This window comes from Acomys minous, assembly GCF_964271855.1.
Source record: "Acomys minous genome assembly, chromosome: 5".
In the NCBI taxonomy this organism is placed as follows: Eukaryota; Metazoa; Chordata; class Mammalia; order Rodentia; family Muridae; genus Acomys; species Acomys minous.
Genome location: NC_140494.1, coordinates 28,292,538 through 28,315,593, shown reverse-complemented (window position 1 = coordinate 28,315,593; position 23,056 = coordinate 28,292,538). Strand labels below are relative to the sequence as shown.

Below are 23,056 nucleotides of genomic sequence, written 5' to 3'. Positions count from 1 at the left end.
GGTGTACCGCAGTTCTAGAACACTTGTCCAGCATGGCCCTGGGTTCCTTCCCAGCGCTGCAAATGTGAACAAATTCTACCCACCAGTTTGCATTAAAACCTCCACAGCAGAGATGCATACATCACATCATTTACTTCTATTTAGCTTAGAGGAAACTGAACGAAAGCTTTGCAAAAGCAAGCCGCTTTGGTTGCACTGCATAAACCATGTCTCAGGTAGGACTTTCTCTCTCCTGAGTTCAGAGGAGCCAAAACCGATCGCACCATCTCCATTCCTCAGTTGTGTTTTCAGAGGCGGTTACTTACACATAATAAGGTTGTTCTAGAACCATTGCCAGCCAAGGAAAAATAAAATTCAGGCCCAAGAGTATCAGATTCCATGAAAATATGATTTTGTGTTGGAGAGCTGTTCTCTTCCTTAAAACATCATCATGTCACCAGAGTTGGGAATGCCAGGTGCAGCAGAGTTTTAATCATGAGTAGGAGAAAATAATAAAAAATGGTCTGGGGAGGCCAAAGACACCTAAACTCTAGTCCACAATGCTGCAGATTTAAGTAGGTTTGGGTCTCCAGCTCAGGCCTTCATAAGATAATGCTGGCGAGTGTCAGACAGCATCCTGCTGAGCTACATGTCCATCAGTGCTGATCAGCGGTGGCTATACCAGGCAGGTTTTTGTTGTTTTAAATAAGTGATCCATTCCAAGGAAATGAAATCTCAGTCGACTCTGAGGCAAGCATCACTTCCCGCTGTGAGACACCACTGGGAGTGGTCAAAACCATTGCAGGAGGTGCAGGAGAGCAAGCTTACAGACACCCTTAAGGGGCAGGGGGAAGCACCCTGCAGACTGCACTAGCCAATCAGGATGCCAGCAAGTTGTCGCACTAGTTTATGTCTGTTCTCATCTAGTTCAAGAATGTCAGCCATGCCCTCCTCGCAGCCTGGCCCTTTTGTTAAACCCCACAGCGATAGTGACCACTCCTCGTGACCTGGTTATACAGTGCATCCGTCTTTGAGCTTGCGAGGACTGTGTTCCTTTCTGTTAGGAAATCTCCAGAACGCCCCACAAATGTTTGTTTTCACATTAGGAAGCAGGGAGCAGAGCTTTCACTTTAGTGCTCGGCTGCTTCTGGACTCCGGTACACGGATGCAGGAGGCCAGCTCATTATTCTGGCCCTCGGCTGACCCAAAACAGTTTTCTCAAATAAAAAGCTAGTCACAGATACTGAACGGAAGATTTACTACCAATAGTGATGGCGTTCCAGTCCTCGTGAATAAGCAGCTTTTAGAAGCGAGAAAATAGCTTCTGTTTTCTCTCAAATACAGTCATCCTGTTATATACAAAAAGTAAACGGGGCCTGAATTAGCACCTTGGGATCTTTAGCGTACCAGAAATATGCATGCATTAGCAGTCCCAGCTAAAGCTCCTTATTTCCCCCTTCTTCGGGATCAGTCAGGTTTTACTATTTAAAAAAAATAAAAAACTCCTAGTGGGATACTGAGGAGCCACTCTATATTCTCAGCCTATTGCTATGGCGTAAGATTTTTTGTTGTGGTTGTTGTAAGGTCTTTGGGCACAAATATAAAAGAATGGGTGCTAGACAAAGATTTCACTGAGGAAGCCAATGAATTCTGACGTCCACAAACATCAGTGGAAACACGTATATGCCAGGTTCAAGAGTGATGGAACGCAGGCCAGTGAGACAGCTCAGCAGGTAGAAGTGCTTGCTGGGAATCCTGATGTCCAAAGTTCAGTCCCCAGGCTCCGCACAGTAGAAGGAGACAACTGACTACCCAAGTTGTCCTCTGAGCCCCATATGTGTGCTCTATAGCACACACACACACACACACACACACACACACACACACACACACACACCAAATGTAATAAATGTTTCAAGGGTGATGAAGCACAAACACTTGTCCTGGTGGACCTGTGTATTCCTCTGATTTTCAGTATGTGCCGCAATTACGTTCACCTATGAATCAAAGAAAGCAAAAAATTGCGAAAATTTTTGTTAGTCTCTACAAACCAGCTTTAAAATTTGAATCCCCAAGGAGAAAACAACGAAGAAAATACTCTGTCTCCCTTCAGAATGCTTTTGTCCTTTGTCACCTGTATGGTGCAGGACCACTAGCCCCGTTAGTGGTGTGCTACGTAGGGACCTGGGTAACCATGACCACTCTTGGGGCAAAGCGTAGGTTGCTGACAGTAGACAACTGCCCAACACAGGGCAATCGGGTTGTCATCCACAAGCATGGAGAGGCTCCCTCTGACGATCTAAGTGCTTTGGCCATTTTTTTTTCAGAAACCATACAATTCAGATACATGCCTTCATGTAGAATTTGAGTAGTTGGTAAATGGTGTAAAAATAATTGTGTCGGGTATTTTTTGTGACAAGGTACTTGAGAAAACAACTTAAAGGGGGAAATATTAATTCTTGCTTATGAGTTTAGAGGGCTCGGTACACGGTGGCTGGACTCCATGAACTTGCATAGAGCATTGCAGGAGCAGGTGGGAAGGCGGCTGTTTACCTGATGGTAGACACGAGGCAGAGAGAGGGATATAAGAAAAGAACTCCTGAGAGTTCCTTGTGGTGTACTTCCTTCAGCTATGCCCCACCTCGTAAGGTTACCAGAACTTTCCAGGAGCTGGAACCAAAAGCATTTAAGCCTGTTGGGAGTGGGAGTAGGGGGGGGCGGGGAGGGGGGAGCGGAGGGTGGACATTACATGCTTCACATTCAAGCCATGACTGTAATAAAATCCTGACTCACTGGAAATGATGGCTGTGTCTGTCTTCCCTGGAGCAACCTTCCCTGTGGGCAGATGCTCAGCAACCTGTCAATCAGGTGTGAAACTGGGAACCAACTACACAACCCAACCGATGTCAGGCTTGTGGCCACCCACCTGCCTCAGCCTCCCAGGAGTGAGCCGGAGAAGCAGTGTCTGCCAGGGCGGAAGGCAAGCGCTCTCTCAGCTGCAGCCATGCCCTTTCTCTTTGCTTTGCGCACAGCCTTCTGTAACCTGGCTCCTGCCTGCCCCACTGTCATCATCTTATCCCTTCCTTCTGCATCCTCCCTTATGGTACAGACTGGTAGACAGCCACACATGCATCTCCTCTATTATGGCAGCACGTGCAACCAACCAAAGACCATGCTTCTCATTGAGTCGTGATTTGACCATGTGGCTCGATTCCTGTGAATAGAGAGTGAGAAACAGTGCCTGCTACTTGTCTCTTCCTGTGGATAGAACACGTGCTATATCCATGAGCCCCATGGACAGTCCTAAAAGCTGAAGGATAACAGCCCCTGTAGTGGCTTTGAACTCATGCCAACACATAGCCAAGTGATGCTGTAAGCCCTCTACCACAGAGTACTGCTCAGCTGCGGTGTCCCCTAGCTCAAATGCTTTGGTATAAGCATTTGAGGGTGGGTTTTTTTTTTAACATTTTGGAATACTGCCAAATACAAATGATATACCCTAGAGGTGAGACCCAAGTGCAAACATGAGAGTCACTTACGCTGCATTTAGCACATAACCTGAAGGTAATTTTCTTTAATTTTTTTTTATTCCACCTACCATTTCTGAGCTGTTACATGAGGCCAGATCGTGGAATTTTCCACCCATGACGTTATGTCAACAATCCAAAAAGGTTCAGATTTGGGAACATTTTTGGATGTCAGGGGTTTGGATTGATGGTGCTAATCTGTACAAAGGAAAGCAAGGTTCAGACTGTTGCAAAGCAACATGTGGGGGTCTTTGGGTAAAAACACTAACGGTTTATCCTGAACTTAAGCTAACATTCGTGGACCATGTTTTGGCAATCATTCGCTACACGCTTTTGCATAAGCTCAGGCATGTCCATGATGGGAAATGGCACAGGGCTGTGCATTGTTCCCAGCTTTGGCTGGCCTCTATGTTTGCATTCGCTACTAGTTGTTGGAATGGCCCCCCACCTGGCTTTTGACCACTGCCTTTCCTGGGCCTGGAATGCCCCCCCCCAACCTCCTCATCACACATGGAGCCTCCAGTGTCCTCAGTTCAGCTTTCTGGTCTACCTTTGTGGCTCAGTCGCTTCTGCGCTTATTCCCTTCCCTTGCTCCTCCACGGCTTCCTAGGATTGGTCTGTCTGCTCTGTTGTACTGATGTCATTGGTAAGCTTGGTAAACTAGGAAATTCTTTCCTGTGGCTCCTGCAGTCCCAGAAACAAATTCAGCCCTTGCTGTGAGCAAAATGCCACAAGCATTTGTTGCCTGAAGCGCTGAATTGTTTCCCTATCTGAATCCCTACCACATGGTGTAAGGCCTAATATCTAAGTGCTCTACAAATGCAAAGACGCAATAAACAGTATCTGAAGAGGGAAAGCAATTCACAACACTTTTCTTCTGTGTAGCCACATAAGCCACAGACTGAAAACTGTTTATTTGAACTTTTCAGCAATAGAAGAAGCTGAGTTTCTCCAGGACTCTTTATTCTCAAGTCTGTATTTTACATGCTGCTGGAGAAGTTAGATTTCTGTCCGTTTATCCCTTGGAAAAGTAAGGTGATAAATATGAGTGATCATTGGGATGTCTGATGGTTGCCAGGTGCTAATGTTTTAAAATTGCTGGTGAGTTTTAGGGACACCACAAATTGGCCACAATGTTAAAAAACCTTTGGCAGTTGCAGCTGGCAGCAAGTACGCAGACTGTAAATTTAGAAAGCGTTGCTCCGGGCGCGAGAATGTGCCTCAAAGTCACCTTCAAAAATGTCATGTAGCTGGGATTCTGGGTAAACTAAGCTCTCCGTTAGTAAGTGTTTTGTGGTAGACGGAAACCTTCAAAAGGCGTGGCAGAGCCGACAGAAAGCAGATTTGTTGGGTTGAGGTCAAGCATTCCTTACTGACTCCACCTGCCGCTGCCAAGTTGGGAAGCTATGCTATGTGATGCTTTCTCCACACACCCTTAGACTTGGGGAAACGATTTATAAAACAAGTTCTACCCCTATTCTCTTAATGATCACCAGGATGATCTTCTTGGCCTCTGCTTCTGTCAGAGTAAACAGATGTGCTGAAACGGAGATGCTGGGCTTGGATGGATGAGAGCTGTAACCTCCACCCTGCCCCAGGGAAGAGGGGTGATGGAAGTTTGCATTGCACGTGGACCGTGCCAAACCTGCATTGAGTCCTTGGACCTATGTGCATAGCAACAAACCTTAGGGGGAAGTGTGGGTCCCAGACGCAGGCACAGGCACTCTGGCAATTCATGACATATGCTGATACTTTACCCATCTCCATTGCTGCTGCACACCAAAACAGCATGGGTTCTATGTGATCTTGGCAACGCTATGCAACAAAGCCATTGAAGAAGTCAGGCTGCCACACCCTTGCTGTGACGCTGCTCACAGCAGCAAGAATGAATCAGCCTTGAAGCTCCTGAGCAAACAAACGGATAGAGAAAAGGTGGCATATGTTTACAACAGACTATCATTGAGTCATTAAGGGAAAAGGCCATGTGACTTGCAGGAAAATGGAGGGTACTGGGATCTTCATGTTAAGCTGAAACAAGCTGGACGTAGAGGACAAATATTACGTGTTGCTCTCAAAAGACATAAAAGCAAAGAAGAAATTATTAAGAAATCAGAAGGGGACCAATGGTATGTACTTGTAGACAATGGAGAGATATGTATGATCAAAGTGCCTTAAATACACATATGAAAATGTCACAGCTAAGCCCACTATTTTACTCAATCATTTGTTCACCAAACTGTACATTATTCTGTACAAAAACACAAAACACTACGCACAAGGAAAAACAATATTTGGGAGATATACCACAATTATTTAGAAAAAGAAGTGTCAGGTGGCATGGCTGTGTCTCTTTAGAAACCATAGCTGTATCTGGGGAGAGAAGCCGAGGCTAACTGTGATTCAGACAAGGCTGGGAGACAGAGGATGAGCAGTAGTGCGGAGCAGCATCAGGGCCCTCAAAAAAGAACCCTGCAGGGTCAGCCCTGGAATTATTCTCACGGAATAACGTATAGGTATTTAAAAGAGAGCACACACAATGATTTTTATGTCCATGTGTTCAAATAACTGTGAGAAATATCAAACCAGAGAGATCAGGAGTCATTGAGCCCAGGCAAAAGAATGACATGTAAAAAGTGCTATGTATCAGGAAAAAAATTATTCAAGTATATTGAAAAATAACTATTAGTTACAATGAAGGGAAGGTCCTGAGGAGTGGCTGTTAAACATTTCTTGCCTCACAGTTTGCTAGAGGTGCAGAGGCTGGGCATCTACTTGTACTTAGCATGCTGCTAAACTTGGCTGTGGTCGCACATGCTTGCGTGTGTGTGTGTGTGTGTGTGTGTGTGTGTGTGTGTGTGTTCTCTCTCTCTCTCTCTCTCTCTCTCTCTCTCTCTCTCTCTCTCTTTCTCTTTCTCTCTCCTTCTCTCCCTCTGAACCCACAAGGAGGGTTCACAGAAGCACAGAGGCCTTGCTGAATGAAAGCATTGCAAATGAAGCCGTTACCAGGGAGTTCATCACTGAGGCAGGGTAACATCTCCCATGGCCAGGTGCATGAAGGATGTGCCAGCAGTAGCATCCAGAGTGTACTGGCAGAGGTACTGGTTTAGCCTGTTCCCTACTGAATTTACAACTCAATAGGAATGTGTTCTTCCAGATGGCTAGCAGAGGCCCTCAAAACAAGGGACTGAAAGGGCTTGGACAATGGTCTGGGTGGTAGTTTGGGCAATTGTTTTGAGGTGCATGTGGAGACTGAACAGCCCTGTGGGCAGAGAATGAGCCATGGGCAGGTGCACACACCCAGTTGAGGACTACACAAGCTGAAGGAACTTGTATATAGGGAGAAAGAGATTCCAGAAAAATCTCCTTGTATAAAAGTGAAGATTCTTCCAGAAGACAGAGACCAAGGGTCACCAAGGGTTGGCCTTGAGAGTGTAAGGGGTTCCCCCAATTCCAGCCCACCCTCTCTGTATCCTGTATAAGGTTGAGCTCTGATCTCAAAGCTCTCTGTTCCTGTTTCCATGCCTTTTCTGCCATTATGGACTCTTCCCCTGGAAATGTAAGCCAAAATAAACTTATCTCCATAAGTTGCTTTCAGCTGTGGCATTTTATCTCAGGAAAAGAAGAGTAACTAATGGGCAGAGAAAAAAAAAGATGAAAAAGGAGAAGGAGGAGGAGAAGGGAGGAGGGGGAAGAGGGGGAGGAGGAGGGGGAAGAGGGGGAGGAGGAAAGACAAGAACAAGAAGAGGACAAACAAGACCACAAAGAACTAGAAGAAATAAGGAGAAGGAGAAGAAAAAAGTAAAGTGGGGAGGAGGGAAGCAAGGAGAGAGGGAGAGAAAGAGACAAGAAGACCAAAGGGAAACAGGAAGGAACCAAGACTGAAGGGCTTTTTACCGATGGTGATAGGCTGAGACATCAGTCGCTTGTCTGCCATCATGAGCTTCCATCTAGTTAGGAGGAAAAGGCAGCCATTGCTGTGACTCCAGTGAAGGAAACTTGTGTCCTCAGCTTCCTGTTTTATTTTTTCCATATTAATCTGCTTCTGAAAACTAAAATTAGATTCAAATAAGATGAGGAAAGTGGTTTAGCTAAAGCCTTTTTTTCCCTCCCTTTCAGTTACTTGGCTTTGCTTCTCTTCCGAAGAGAATCTCTCCCACTTTTACCCCCGTGGGGAGGGTCTCCAACAGGTTTTCAGTTTCTTTCCATAACATGCCAACGTATTTCTGGGATAAAGCAACTGCCACATTGAAAACCAGACTGTCACATAGAGACTTTTGTGGGTGTTGTTACCCCTTTGACATGTGCGCCTTGAAAGAGACCTTCAGATTCTCCTAGCTTGTTAAGATGTCCATTTACAGCTTCATATCAGATTCTTATGAATTCTCAAAGCAGGTGTCATAAACACAAGGAGATATCTTTGCTGTAAAAATTCCTTAAATAAGGTGATTGTTTTGTAAGGAACTAGGATGATATCTTGTCATGTTAAATCCCCAGTTGTAAAGCTTTACCTGTGTTGATATTATTCCCATGAGCTTGGTTTTGATACTTTTTAAGAAAGGAAATCTATAGCAGGCAGAAAATGCCTCAACTTGCTGTCCCTCAGTTGCAGGCCCATCTGTGGCTGAGTCACTGAGATCATCTGCCTCCTCCCTCTTTTTTTTTTTTTAAAGATTTATTTTATGTAGATGAATGTTCTATCTGCATGTACCCCTGCACACCAGAAGAAGGCATCAGATCCCAGTATAGATGGGTGTGAGCTACTATGTGGTTTCTGGGAATTGAATTCAGGACCTCTGCAAGAGCAGACAGTGCTCTTAACTGCTGAGCCATCTCTCCAGCCCCACAGCCTCCACCTTTATAAATATTTTTTCCCAAGTTTCATTCTATGCCCCTGGACCCCAGTTTTCCCTCCTGAAACTGGAGACACTGACACTGGCCAATCCTGGCTGCTGCATATTTGGTATTGTTTGCTTAGTTGGCTTCGGTGCCGGGGATTAACCTGGGGCCTGGTGCATGCTGCACACAGTCTTTACACAGAGCCAGCCACAGCCCTGCCTTGGCATTCATTTCCTAACATGCTATCCTGCCACATCTACTACAAATAAGTGGCACCAACTAAAAGCCCTTGCCCAACCACGAGCTGGCATTAACTTCAAAGCTTCAGACACTGCTCTGCTGATGTTGTCTAACATTTTCAAACATCCAGATTCCAGGGACTCTTTCCAGGCTATTTAACCTCTGCAAGGATGCAGTAATGTTGGCCTTGTTTTCCCTTAAATTGTTGTGCATCCTTGATGCCCCAGGTCCATGGCATTTGGGACCTCTCGATGCCTCTTGGATGGCACTTTACTTTCACTGGTCTCTCTTCTTTCCAGCTAGTCCATTTATTAGAACTTTAGAAAACTAATTGACAAAAAGTAATTATTTATGAGGTACAATATAATCTTTTGTCATACATACATACATACACACACATACATACATACATACATATATACATACACAAAAATACATATGCATGCATACATACACATATACATACATATGCATACATACATATATGCATACATACATACATACATACACACACATTGTAGAAACACATTGAAAACAAACTAATCAGCTGTGCTGGTTTAAGTGCAAATGGCCTCCACAGGCTCATATATTTAAATGTGTGGTCCCGAGTTGATGGCACTGTTTGTGGAAGGATTAGGAGATGCGATCTTGTTGAGGGAGGTATATCACTCCAAGCCCAGTTAGCTCTCTTTCTGCCTCCTGTCTGTGGATCGGGACGTAAGCCCTCGGCTACTGCTCCAGCACCATGCCTGCAAGCCTGCTGCCATACTTCACATCCTAACGATCATGTACTAACCCTCTGAAACTGTAAGCAAGCTCCCAACTAAATGCTTCCTTTCATAAGTAGCTTTGTTCATGGTATCTCCTCATGGCAATAGAACAGGAACTAAGACACTTCAATCCACCCTCTCGGCCATATTATTATTTTTTTAATAGTTAAGCATACTTAACTATAATTTACTTAACTACATATATAGTTAAGTCTACTAAGATATTTTGAGTAGTCGTTAACTATAGTCACTGGGCTGTCTGAACTCTAGTGTTTCCTTCTGATCAACTAAAACTATATACATTTTGCCTAACATATTTTTCTGTACTGCATACCCACCCAACAAGTCTCTGATAACCACAATTCTCTCTGCCTCTGTGTGCCCACCTGTTTTATACTCCATGCTTGCCTGTCTGAGCCTGTTTTCACTTAACATGATGTTTTCCAGGTCCATTCATGTTGACATAAATAGCATGACTTACTATTCAGTCTTAAAGGCTGAATAGTATTCCATTCTGTATGCCTCTGCCCATTCATCCTGTGATAAACACTTAGGCTGGTTCTGTGCTTCAGTGAGTCTGGGAGTGCAGATGTCTTTCTCTGATTGTGTTACCTTTGGACAGGTACCTGGAGGTCAGAGCATTTGAAAATAAGGCTATCTCTATTTCTAATTTGGGGTGGGGGGCACCTTCCTAATTCTTTCAATAACACGTGGACTGGTTTATAGTCCCACAAACAGCATGCAAGGGTTCTCTTCACTACCTCGCTCAGAGCAGTCTGTTGTCTTTGGACAGCAGGCGTCCTGGCAGTGGTGAGATGTAGCATCAGTGGGATGCTATTTGCAGTTCTCCAGTGATTGGTGACCCTGAGCACTTTTTCATTTCCCTTTGTGCTTTGTCTCCTTTTGAAAATGTTTATTCCAGTTTTGCCTGTTTTCACACTGGACTGTGTAGTGTCTTACTGACTTGAATGCCTCATGCATTTTCCTTTATAACCCTCTGTCAGATGCACTGGTCAGAGGCGCCAGCCCCCCCACTCTGTAGTTGTCTTTCTATTCCATGGAGTGCTTCCTTGGCTGTCCATACATAAGCTTCTGGTGCTGATGAGAGCCCCCCCCCATCTCCCATGCATCTTTTGCTTGCCTGAGCTTCTGCATCTGTTTAGTAAACAAAACAACAAACAAATGGAACAAAATGAAATAAAAATGGCTGCCCCAACGTCTGTCAGTTTTGCTGTACTCTCTGCTGGCTGTTTTATAGGTTCAGTACATACCTTTGCCTTAATGCATCTCAAATTGGCTTTTGTAAATAGGACCAGATAGAATTGTCATTCTTCTTTGTGTAGCTATCCAGCTGTCGCTGCACGGTAAGCTTTTCCCTATTCTATGTTCCTGAAACCTTTGCCACAATTAAGCTCATCAAAATTAAGTAGATATACTCTAGGGCCTCCGATTATGCTCCTTTCGCCTACATGTCTTTGCCACATTTTAGGTTTATGTAAAAACAAACAAACAAACAAAAACCAAAGCAAAAAGTACCACCTAACCCCGTGTCTGTTTTCTGGTGCTTTCTCCATTGGCTTCCTGGATTACATCATTTTTAGCGTTTTGACAGCGGAAGCTTTGCATCTGTTTTTCAGGTCAGGTACGGTGATGCCTCTAGTTTTGTTCATTTTTGCTCACGATCGCTTTAGCAATTTGGGGTCTTTTGTGCTTTCGTGCAAATTTTAAAATTGTCTTCTGTTTGTAGTTATGTGGGGGGGGGATGTCCCTGGGCATTTGGTAGGATCGGCAGAGCTTGCTGGGGTGACTGCGGGCACATTGGCACCAGCAGCCCTTTCATCCATTACAGCGATAGCAGCTCATAGTCTGGATCACCTCCATGTTTTCACCTGTGTTTTATAGTTTTAACTATACAAACCCTTCCCCCCCATGGCTGCATTTATTACTATGCTGCAGTGTTTTTGTCTGTCTGTTTGTTTGTTTGTTTTTGTAGCTCTTACAAGTGGGTTGTTAGCTCTTATCTTTTATCATAGTTGGTTGCTAATGCAACCCCTTTTAGGACATTGGTTTAATGTCTTGCAACTTTCCTGGGTTTGTTGAGTAGTTTGAATCTTTGGGATTTGTGTGTGTGTGTGTGTGTGTGTGTGTGTGTGTGTGTGTGTGTGTGTGTGTAAGAGTTGACACTCCACTCTACACTTGCCCTAATTCCCGCCATGAAAACAACAGACAGAACATAAACATCCTTACAAGTCTATTGTGTGGGTCTTGGTTAGGATGACAATTGCTGTGATGAAACACCAGGACTTAAAGCAAGCTGGGGAGGAAAAGGTTTATTTGGTTTCCACTCCATGGTCCATCATTGAAGGAAGTCAGGGCAGGAAGTAGGGGACGCGAGCTGATGCAGAGGCCATAGAGGGGTACTGCTTCCTGGATCACTCATCATGGCTTGCTCAGAATGCTGCTTTTTTTTTTTATAGAACCCAGACCCACCAGCCCAGGGATGGATCCACCCACAATGGGCTGGGCCCTCTAACTCACATCAATTACTAAATAAGAAAATGTCCCACAGGCTTGCCTCCAGCTCAGTCTTGTGGAAGCATTTTCTCAGTTGAGGCTACCCCCCCCCCCCCACCTAATGACTCTAGCTTGTCTCAAGCTGACAGAAAACTAGCCAGGACAGTGTCCAAAGTCGAAATTTTTAAATGGAAAAATGAAAGGAATGTACATTAGCTCAACCTCAGTGCCAGGCATGGTGGCACATCATCATCTGTACTCTTGGCACTCAGAAGGCTAAGTCAGGAGGATCATGAGTTCAAAGCCAACCTAGACTACATAACAAGGCCTTGCCTCAAAAACCAACCCACCAATCAAACAAAAAAGAAGCAACAGCTAGGGTGAGTATTGATGTATAATTCTCTGAAAGTCCTGTCAGCATTTCTTTTGTATCTTTCTTTTTTTATGGAAAAAAAATGTCTTCATACAATATAATCTGATCATGGTTTCCTATGCCCCAACTCCTCCAAGATCCCCCAGACCCTTCCCACCCACCCAACTTTATGCCTTTTCTTTTTATCTCTCTTTAGAAAATGAACAGGCAAACAAACAAAAACTGCCCCAGAATTTTAAAAAAGAAGAAACACACACACACACACACACACACACACACACACACACACACACACCTATAAAAACACAAAATCAGAAACCATAATATACAAGCAAAGAGCAGTAAGGCAAAAATCCCTAGTGAAAGCACTAGAAGACAAAAACATCTACAAAAAATTGATTCTGTTTTGTGTTTTCCATCTGCTGTTGGGCATGAGCCACCATCGACTATGGTTAAGATACCCAGTGAGTTTGTCAACACTCTTAAGCTAGGCTTTCATCTTAGAATCTCTCTTATTACTCTGTCTTGTGTGACTAGAAAGGAGGAAAGCTCCTCCTACAAGTGTTTTAGTTTTCTCCAGGCCATACTTCCAAAATCAGCTCCAGATCTGTTTGTGGCTTGGTCTTGTGTGGCTTGGCTTGGTCTAATCAATAGGTTCAGCAAGAGGGCATCATAGCTCAAACCGTACCTGAGGAGTTGATGGAAAGAGGTCAGACTCAGGGTACGCTTTCAAAGGAGACCCAACAGGTTTTGTTCATGGTTTAAGTAAAGCCTGTAAGAAAGAAAGGACTCAATAATATGCCACAGTTTTCGGTCCAAACAAACGGGGAAACGAGTTGGCTTTAGTGGTGGTAGAATCGTTCTGATGGAAGGATAAGGACTTCAGTTTTACACATGTGGAATCTGAGGTGCCAGTTTCTGTTTCTCAGTAGAGATGTCAAGTAGTCAATTAAATATCTTGGAATTCAATTTAGGGCTGGAAACTTAGACTTTGGAGGAGTTGCACTAAGTCTAGTTTATACGCATGCACACACACACATATACACACACACACACACACACACACACACACACACATTCATGCATACGTTCCATCGTACACATATTTAAATATTCTCTCAAAATATTGATTTAAAAAGGGACACAGAAAACCACATAGACTTTCAACCTCTCACCCAGGTACAGTGGGTATCAGCAGATGTAGTGGCATCAGCAGGACACCCTCCTTAGTGTCTGTGGAGACCTGTGGATAGTTCAACATAAGGCAGCAAACTAAGCTCCTGAGTCTAATCGTCCTTCCTTTTGAAGTCTACAAATGTTAAATCCAAGGAAGCTAGCGAATAAGACTGAAAGAAAAACAAAAGCACGGGCCAACAGGCGAAGGGTGGATTGGAGGGCTGCAAGGGACGGACGTGAGAACAAAGGGAGGAGGCATCCTAACCTGAGGTTCAGATTGCCATGTGGCCACTGTCTGGAAGACCAAAGGGGTCAAAGTTTAATCAAGGGGAGGGGGCCGACACACACGAGAACCAGGGGTGCCTTAGAGCATGTAGGAGCTGACAGCGCTTGGTGCCCTTGGAAGGGCTAAGTGTGAGGGGCTGGGGCAAGAACTTAGAAAAAGCCAAGAGGAGCCCGAACCCAGCTGATTTCCAACCCTACCCCAACCAGCAACTGACGGGAGAGAGGACGACAGTAGCTCTTGGCAGTGGTGACCATGCACTGTGGGTGGAGATTAAGAGGCCACACACCTGTGGGAGGGGAAGAGCCCCTTCCAGGAAGACAGGTCCCCAAGCAGCATTCACGGGCCAGTTAGCAAGCAAGAGCTGAATTTCAGCTGCCTTCAAGCTGACGTCTGCCTGGAGAACACAACCCTGAGGAACTCCAGAAGCCCAGATCACTCTGGCTCAAAACAGGAAGCTGACAAGCCCAGGGATACGCTCAGAATATCCATGATCGCACAAGCAAGTGCCTGACATCTGAGGGACATCTTGAATGTGACAGAGACCAAAGTGGGTAGAGATAAACAAGGAGAGCACGCAAGAGGGAAGGGGAAGGCAAATTGTTAGCTCTTCAGTGTGATGAGAAAGCCGTTGTCTCTATGAAGCTAGAACAAGATTCTGTTTTTAAAACTATTCAGGAAACAAACGAACAAACAAAAATAAAGAACTGAAAAGTAAAACTTGAGAAACGATCTCCCAAAAGTCCAGAAGAACTGACACGAGTTAGTAAGAAAGGAAAGAAAAGAAAAATGGTGGCCAGTGCAGAGAGCAAGAGGTTAGCGTGAGGACAGCACAGACCCTGACAAAATGGGGAGAGGTGGAGAGTCAGGGAAATTCTGAAGGCTTTAGGAGAAGGGGCATACCTGGAGGAGGGAGCTCACCTGGGGTTTGTTCTTGGGTGCTGTGTCTCATCCCCAGCCCCTTTCTTAGTCTTCTTCCCTCCTATCCACCATGAGCTAAGACCATCCTACCACACGCTTCCACCACCTAATGACCGGCCTTGACCACGGGCCCAAGAAGCAATGAAGCCAAAGACTGCAGAGTAAACCCAGCCAAGATCATTCCTTTCTACATTGTTGTGTCGTTATTTTGTCCCAGCAACAAAATTCCAATATGATAGGTTCCAGCGTTGTAAAAGTTTAGAACATTAGTTCAAAGAAAACGGAAAGATTCCATAATGTTCAACAGAGACAGCAATGTCCCAGTCAAAGGAAAAAAAAAAAGGACTTCATGGCAGTCACATTGACAAGAAGATACCAAGTGTTGACTGTGGAGTTTTAAATTCCAACACTTTCCCATTCTTTAAACCTGTTTCTTATGCCCAGAGAGGCCAGTTCTAAGGCATTTATGGTAGATTTCATTATATTACTATTTCATGCCTCTGTTATCCAATAATATATCCTTGGGAGGAGACTAATTTGAATAAAAATTTAACAATCTATTTTTATTAACATAGATATGTCTTAGGTTTGGCATTTCAACTTTCACCTACTTCATGGGACACCACAAACCTTTTGTTATTGTGTTAATTTTCAATATAGCTAGATTAAAGTTGCTTATTTGGAAAAATACAATAGATCCCTGGAAAAATTTTAATCATTCTTCTATTTTTCTGTTTTAGGGTTTTGTAGCCCAGGCTGGCCTTGAACTTACAATCCTCCTACTTTGGCTTCTTGAGTACTGGGGGTTAAGTACTACCAAACTCTGTAAATGTTGGTCTTTCTGTTTGACATCTCCAAATGCCAGAAAACAGTGACAGGGGCATTACCAGCCAGGGTTTATGACTGCACAGCACAGCACAGCACTTAGCAGTCACTATAGTAGTTAACCCTACATCTACCCTGTTAGTAAAGGACCTGATAAATTCTAATCATACCCATAGTGAGTCTGGGAGAGTTACCCAGGCTGCGTGCAGTTAGAAGGTAAAGCCCCACTTCCAACTGAGATGTCACAGCCACAGTGTCGACTCAAACATGCATAACGCCATCTATGGGACTCCTCTTTCCCCAGAGGAGCAAGCCACTGGAATTTAATCTGCAGAATGTAATTCTAAACAATCCTATTCAATCATTCATTTACGTTTTTACCCAGGAAAGCGTATGCACAGACACAGTCTCAGGTCTTGCGATTGACAGCACGGACAGGACACACAGAGGCTTGCCCAAACCTCTCCCTCTACTGTGCAGCGTGGAGCAGAGTCCCTGTCTCCTTGCCCAAGCGAGCAAACCATTCCCCATGCATAGCAAAGCCAAGCCACTGCTGTGTGACTTTTCCCAGGCAGACATATTTACCCTGAGAAGATAGTGTTGTCTCAAGTCCAGCACGAGCCAGTGAGTAGTTTGGTTACTTCCAGGAGCTTGGGTAGCTCAGGGGCAGCTGCATCACAGGAAGGACCATCCCAACCTGGGTGATGACTCATACAAGCTGCAGCTCAGCAGCTCCCAGCATCACTTGCAGGCCCCTCCATGGCAGGTCCAGCCAGGAGGAGGGACCCTGTGCCTCTCACACTTTCCTGAGCTTTCTAAGCTTTGCAGTTTGATTTAGCTTCCTCAGTCCTTCTCCCCCTAGAAAGGAGTATTTCAGTTGGAGGAAATAGCTACATAACATTCATTCTCCCTCACCCCGGAAATATGGAGGAAAAAAAAAGCCATAAAACAAACGTACTCAAATGTGAGCAGAACTCTGGAGGGGGAAGGGCACCAGTTCAATGAAAAGTGGTATCTATCTCAGGTCACATAGTCATGGTACTTAAGTCTATTTCTATTACTATAATAAAACATCACAGACAGTAATTTATAAAGAATAACTATGAAGACTGGAAAAGCTTCCCAAATTGGGAAACAATTTGGTGAAGCCTTTTCTGTTAGAGAGGATGCTCAGCAGAGCCCCAAGGCAAAGAGGGTATCCCACGGTAAGACAAAGTATCTTAACTCAGGCCATTCCTCTTCTTACAAAGCCACAGTCCTGATGGATTAGGGCCCCACCCTTACGGCCTTATTTAACCTTAATTACCTCCTGCCTCTAAATGCCACAGATTAAATTTCTACCCTTTTAATGGCTCACCTTAAGGCATGAGTTTTGGTGCAGACATTCTGTCCATAGTCCACGGCTTGCTTTTCTGTGCACTGCAGAACAGACACAGCGAAGAGCAGGTCCCTCAAGCCTCTCTGCCCTGGCCAAACAGAAGCGACATTTTTTCATCCCAGGCTGCAACAGCAGAATGTATCTTGAAGACCCTGGTTCGGGTCCAATATCAGATGAAATGACTTGCCAAGGCTCAGGGCCGGGCTGTGGTGGCTGGAACCGCAATACAGGCCCAGCCCAGATGAACAGTCCTAAAGCCCCTTTGCAAGGCAGAGGGTAGTCATTACAGTGGCTGTGCCCTCCGCAGGAAAATGGCCAAAGGCTTCTCCGTTCAAATCAACTTTGGAAACTTGGGCTCCTGCTGGGGTGGGGGGAACCAAGCTGGGCAATATACACAGGTACTTCAGATCTCACTGGGCTGTAATTAAACCCTATGCTTCCAGACTCTGCTCACCAAGCAGTGTGGGGTCAGACCACAGGAAGATGTGTTGTCATTCCAACGGGCCCGTGGTTTTCATACAACTGAGATGCAGCATAAAGCCAGGAACTGTTAAATATGGAAGTAAAATTGGATGCAGGCGCTGGTGGGTTCCCAGGCTACCTAAGTCTCACCTTCCAAGAGATGTGAGCCACAGGTCACAGCTGTGTACTCAGGGCACAGCCTCAAGATCAAAGCCTTTTACACTGAAGGAAGGATTCCCAGCCCTCCCAGCCAATCCACAAGCCACCCCCATTGTGCTCTCCCCGCCTCCCTGTTCAGTCCAAGCTGTAAAATGTTATGTGTTTGAATGATGTTTTAAAGTGCTCTGTGCAATTAAGTTTTAAAGCAAAGAGGCTGGTTTTTCCTTCGGTCTATATATGAAACTCCCCATAAATGTGGAAGTCCTTGGGTGTGTTTGGGGGAGGGGATGATTAAAAAAGAGAAAAGCGTTTGAAAGGAACAAACACTTCAAAAAGTGAAACCCGAGGTGTTTTTCCTCCCCCTCATATTATTAAAAATGCCTTTATAGTCGGAAAGAAGTCAATAGATCAAAAATACATACAGCAAAAAGAGCTATACGGAGCCCGTGTTCACTCATGCCCAATTTGCATCTGCTCTCCTAGGGAAACCCCTGCTTTTTAAGTATAATTATCACAAAAGATTGTAAACTGCCTTCTCCTGTGCTCTGCACTAGCGATGTGAGAACATGCACTGCTCTTTGTTAACTGCTGGCTCACAAAACCCAGGGTTTGGGGCAAAGTTGCTGGCCTGTGGATATTTAGCCTAGTTTTAAAGCATTCCGCCAAGTGAGTTTGTTTGTGAAGCTCTTAGAAAAATGAAAACATATTCCAGCATCTCGTTCCAAACCAAGACATGTACACAGTCCACATTGCTCAGACGGTGGCTTGGTGTTGGGACAGGTCCTTGCTCGCTCTGTAAACAGCTTGGGTACAGTTTCCGTGTGTCTCACACAGCAACAGGTAACATTCACTGACAATACATTACTATTAGGTCGCGGGAAAACAGTGGATGCAAACTGTACAGCCAAATAGAAAGAGCCCTCTGAGGGCCGCTAAGATATCAAATGGGGCGCCCCCTAGTGGTGTAATGGTTAGAATGCGGCATGCACTCTAAAACATCAAGCTGTTTGTCCTTTGTGCGCAGAAAATTCTGAACTTGCAACTCGGTACTCTTGTTTCAGAAATGTTCCTAGCTAAGAAAAACGGACGGCTTAGGCTACTTTTGTTGGTGAGGAAGTAATCACAGTGCCTGGTACATAGCAACTCAGTAGCTAATAAAACCATTCACGCTATGCAAACATTAGCTCACCCGTATGGGACTGGTGCCAGAGAGACGCGCAAGGTAGATTTAAGGAAACAACTCAAAGCTCACCATATGCACCGCGTTTTCCCTCTTCCTATCTCTGCACACAAGCATGTGTACATGTGTGCTTAGAAACCAGAGGACAACCTCAGGTCTTGTTTGTTGTCTAGGCACTGACCACTTTGTTTTGGAGTCAGAGCCTATCACTCTGTGCGCATAAGCCAGGCTGACTGGTGAGCGAGTCCCAGGGATCCAGCAGTCCCTACCTCCATAGTGCTGGGATCACATGTTCAACTCTTCGCAAATCATAAACAAAAGGCACAGGTTCAGGGGACTGAGCTCGGATCCTTATGCAAGGCAAGCACTTTACTGACAGAGCTCTCACCCTGCCATGATTATGCTTTTAAAACAACATCTTATGGAGCTCTGCTGTTTTTAGCAAAAAAAAAGTCAATAAGCATTCTATGTGGGAGAGCATCACACTGTGTTGTCATTCAGTGTCCCACAAAGCCTACCAGGCTGGATGAGACCACTAACATGCTGTATGTGAGTGTAGAGGTTCTCCTTGTCTGAACCTTTACCTAGAGGACCCTAGAAGAGCCAGCCCCCAGCCAGTGGCCGTCACTCACAGCTCACTGGTTTCCTCCGTCTGGAGTTGTGTGACAGTGTCCAGGGTTTGGAAATAAACAGTTGATTCTTGGAGAGCCCGAAAGGGGCTACAGAACAGCAACCTGCTCGGAGAGAGGAGAAGCTAAATGTGTATTTGATTCCGACATGGTTTCCTTTCCAAGGGAGCCTGGCAAGGAAGCAACAGCAGATGCCCAGAGAAGCCTGGGTCGTTGAACTCAACAGCAGCGGCCTGGAGCAAGTGCTGACAAGAGCCAGACTGACCTCAGGGCCAAAATTCCTTCTTTCTCCTTCCTCCCTAATCTACCAGGGCTAGGCTCCAGCAAATCAACCAGTCCCAGAATGTGGTGAAATAATCACCCAAAAGAATACTGTTTGTGGGACTCTGTGTAGGGCACTGGGTGTTCTGTGAAAGTGCATTATCTTCAGGATGCCTGGTGGTCCAGTCCTGACTGGAAGAGCAGTCTGAGAAGAAGCTGAGTAACTAAGAAACAATTGAAAGCCTTCCTTTTTCCCCCCTCCCTCTCTCCCTCCTTCCCTCCCTCCCTCCCTCCCTCCCTTTGTAGTCTAGTCCTTCCTTCTTTCCTTCCTTCTTCCCTCCCTCCCTCCCTTCCTCCCTTCCCTTTCAGGGTCCTGAGGATGAAGCTCAGATCAGCAGGCTTGGTGGCAGATGCCCTTACCCTCTTGAATCACATCAGGCCCAGAAAATCCATGTTTAAATGAAAACGAAAAAGAGCCACTGGAAAGGAAGAGGTTAGAAACTTCGGGCATCTGATAAGAAAATGTCCTGAAGAAAAGGCACTGGATGGAGAATGTGAATGTCACAGAGGCCTCGGAAAGATGGGAGGGACATGTGCCGGGGCTGAAATGAAGGAGACAAAGCTGTGTTAAGGCACTGGGGGCGGCTGTAGTTTAGGAGCTGTGCCGAGGTACTGGTTTTTGTGGAATTTCAGAGCTCATCAAGATAAAAAAAAAAAAAGAAAAAAAAAAGAAAGCACACCCAGTCAAAAGATGTGGTCTTACTTCAAGTGCATAGAACCATCCTCATTAATTTCCATGCTGGATAACTGGGTGGACATCAATTCCAAGCAATAAAGAAATATGAAATAAAAAAAAAAGATTATACGCTGATGCTGTGGCTGGGAGGAAGCACAGGAGACTGAAGAATGGAGGCATGCCCTGGACTCTGAGAAGCATGAGGAAGGCACCTGAGTAGAGCAAAGGACGCGTTCAGCTTTAGAGGCAGCGGAAGAACCACACCGTGGTGGTTGGATTTACAGGAGATGCGCTTCCCACACTGCCTCCTGCCACTCTTCAGCACTGCTGACACTCAGGGGGTGGTCAGGCTCTGTGCACCACTGTGACTGTGACATGTGGATGCCATATAAGGAACTTTAAGAAAAGTAGAAGAATGACTGCAGAGATGGACCATGGATACAAACCAGTAAGCAAGGACCACTGAAGAAAAATATTAAAAAACCCACGTGGCTATAACCACGGGTTTTCCTCCTTGCACTCCAGCCCCCAAAATAACGACTCTGAGGCTTTATTATTTATGAACAAATGCCTAGGCCAAAAGCTTTGGCTTGTTCCCTGACTAGCTTTTAACTTAAAATACCTGTTTATTCTATGCAATGTGTGCCATGTGGATGGTTAATTACCTTGCCTCACTTTCATGGATCCTTCCTTCTCAGAGTCCGTGGGCAAAATCTTCTGCCTCTATCTCTTTCCCAAAGTTCATATCTCTCTACCGGAACCCCCGCCTCCTGTCTCCTGCCTCGGTTAACAGGCCATTAGCTTGTCAGGAGATGCTTCCATACAGATAGAAGAGATTCCTCCTACACATGGGCCAGTGGTCACGGTGAAAACAAGCAACCGTTTTGGATCGGCCATGTCATAAGGGAGAATGCTGGAGCCACAGAGATTTGATCAGCGAGTTAAGAGTGTTGAAAATCGAGGACCGGGGTGTGATCCTGGAGGATGCAGACCTAAGTGATGTGAAGATCAAGGGTCGGAGAAGCCAGAGGACCTTCGATAGCCCAGTCTGATCAATATGTCCTCTTATACAATCTATAAACGTTTTACGTGTGTTTAATTCTCACTTAGGGCATTAATCTGCCTGAGTTGGTGTTTATGGATGACGTGAGATTACCACTTTTACTTCAGGCCTTTCAGCATCTTCTCCTGATAGCCCATGGTCTGCACATTGCTGTTAAAGTCAACTCCCTAAAATATACACATGGCCAAGTCACTCCCCTAACTAAGATCATTAAACACATTCTTCTGTGAGAATATAATCCAAACTGGCAAGTGTGACATATGTACCCCATCTCACCATGCTCCCTTTTATGATATTCTTTGCTCATAGAATCATCCTAATTCCCTGGCATCATCCAAATTTATATTGCAGTACTCCTCTATAGAAAAGCTAGAATCCAATTAACTTCTAAAAATATCTCACTGAGTCATATTTGCTAGGTTTCAAAAGTTCTGGTTCATTTATTTGGCATTTACTTGGCACCTGATCTATATATGCACTGCATGTGGCATCATAAATTTCCTTAAGTGTTTACAATCTAGCCGACAGAAAACAGGAACCCAATACCTGTTTAAATGGTAAGAGCCCAAGTGTTGTAGACGCTTGAGTCAACTGCCACAGCCCAAATGGGAGAAATGGCTCTTTGCTTAAGGAACATCATAAGTGTGTGCTTGCACGTGCGTGTGTGTGTGTTTGTGTGTGTGTGTGTGTGTGTGTGTGTGTGTGTGCATGTGTGGGGTGAGATTGCATGTCTCTGTGTGTGAGTGAGTACAGAGGGCAGAGAAGTCTGCCTGGTGTCCTGTTCCATTTCTCTCAGCCTATTCCCTTGCTATAGGGTCTCCGAGTGAACCTGAAGCTCACCATTTCAATGGTGCTACCTGGCTTGCCAGCTCCCATGTGTCTCTACAGTCCACAGCTGGCACTGCAGGCACCTGAGTCTTTACACGGGCGCTGGGGATCCAGACTTGGCTTCTCATGGTTACTCAGCGAGCATCTTACCCACAGAGCTGTCTCAGGCCCTTCGTTGCTTTTTAAAAATACATGCTATTTTAAACCACTTCCATAGCCTAGCTTTTTGTCATTGGGTTAATGGTTTTGTCCTTGTCTTTCCTTTTCCTTGGTGTGTGACAGCTTCTACTGGACATGGTCGGGTCCCCAGACCAGGATCTACAGGAAGCTGCTGCTGGCTGTATATCCAACATTCGGAGACTGGCTCTTGCCACAGAAAAGGCTCGATACACTTGAATGCTCTGAAAAAGGACAGACCGCTCCTTTGTCCCAGAAGCCATGAAAGGCATTTATCGACCAGTCCCTTCAAATAGTCTAAACAAAAAGACACGTGGATTAAAACACAAATATCTTTCTTTCAAAATTACGAGAATCTTTCCATTCTATTGAATGAAAAGCAAATGTGTAATGAAATGTAAAAACAATAAAGTTGTGATAATTTTTCAAGAATTTGAGGATCCTTGTATATGACCTATATATGTAGTTCAAGTACGCTTTTGTATCTGCAGTAAGTTTAATAATGAATATAGCTGTCCCAGTAGGCAGTTCTAGATTTACCCGTGAATGTCTTGAGAGCCCCTTTCTGTTAAACCGATTTAGCCATCCTGTGCTTATGGCTTGGTCTGCTTGATCACTTGCAAGCCACAGGAGAGTTCCGAGGAGATGTGCTACTCTCGCAAATGGTTATTAAAGAGAATTCAGTGCTAAGCAGCTGCTCTTAGCAAGAGCATTCTGAGGTCATCCCAGACGTCTCCCA

General features: G+C 45.0%; 1 protein-coding gene across 4 annotated transcripts in view; it reads left to right on the top strand.

Moving 5' to 3' along the window:
* Positions 1–22,749, top strand: part of ODAD2 (outer dynein arm docking complex subunit 2) — a 149,863-nt gene extending 127,114 nt beyond the window's left edge. For all 4 annotated transcript variants that reach the window (XM_084781068.1, XM_084781069.1, XM_084781066.1 and 1 more), the window contains one exon: positions 22,423–22,749. In XM_084781068.1, the coding sequence (XP_084637194.1) occupies positions 22,423–22,536 (114 nt within the window). In that variant the 3' untranslated portion in view covers positions 22,537–22,749. The remainder of the gene's footprint in view (positions 1–22,422) is intronic.
* The last annotated feature ends 307 nt before the right edge of the window (positions 22,750–23,056 follow it).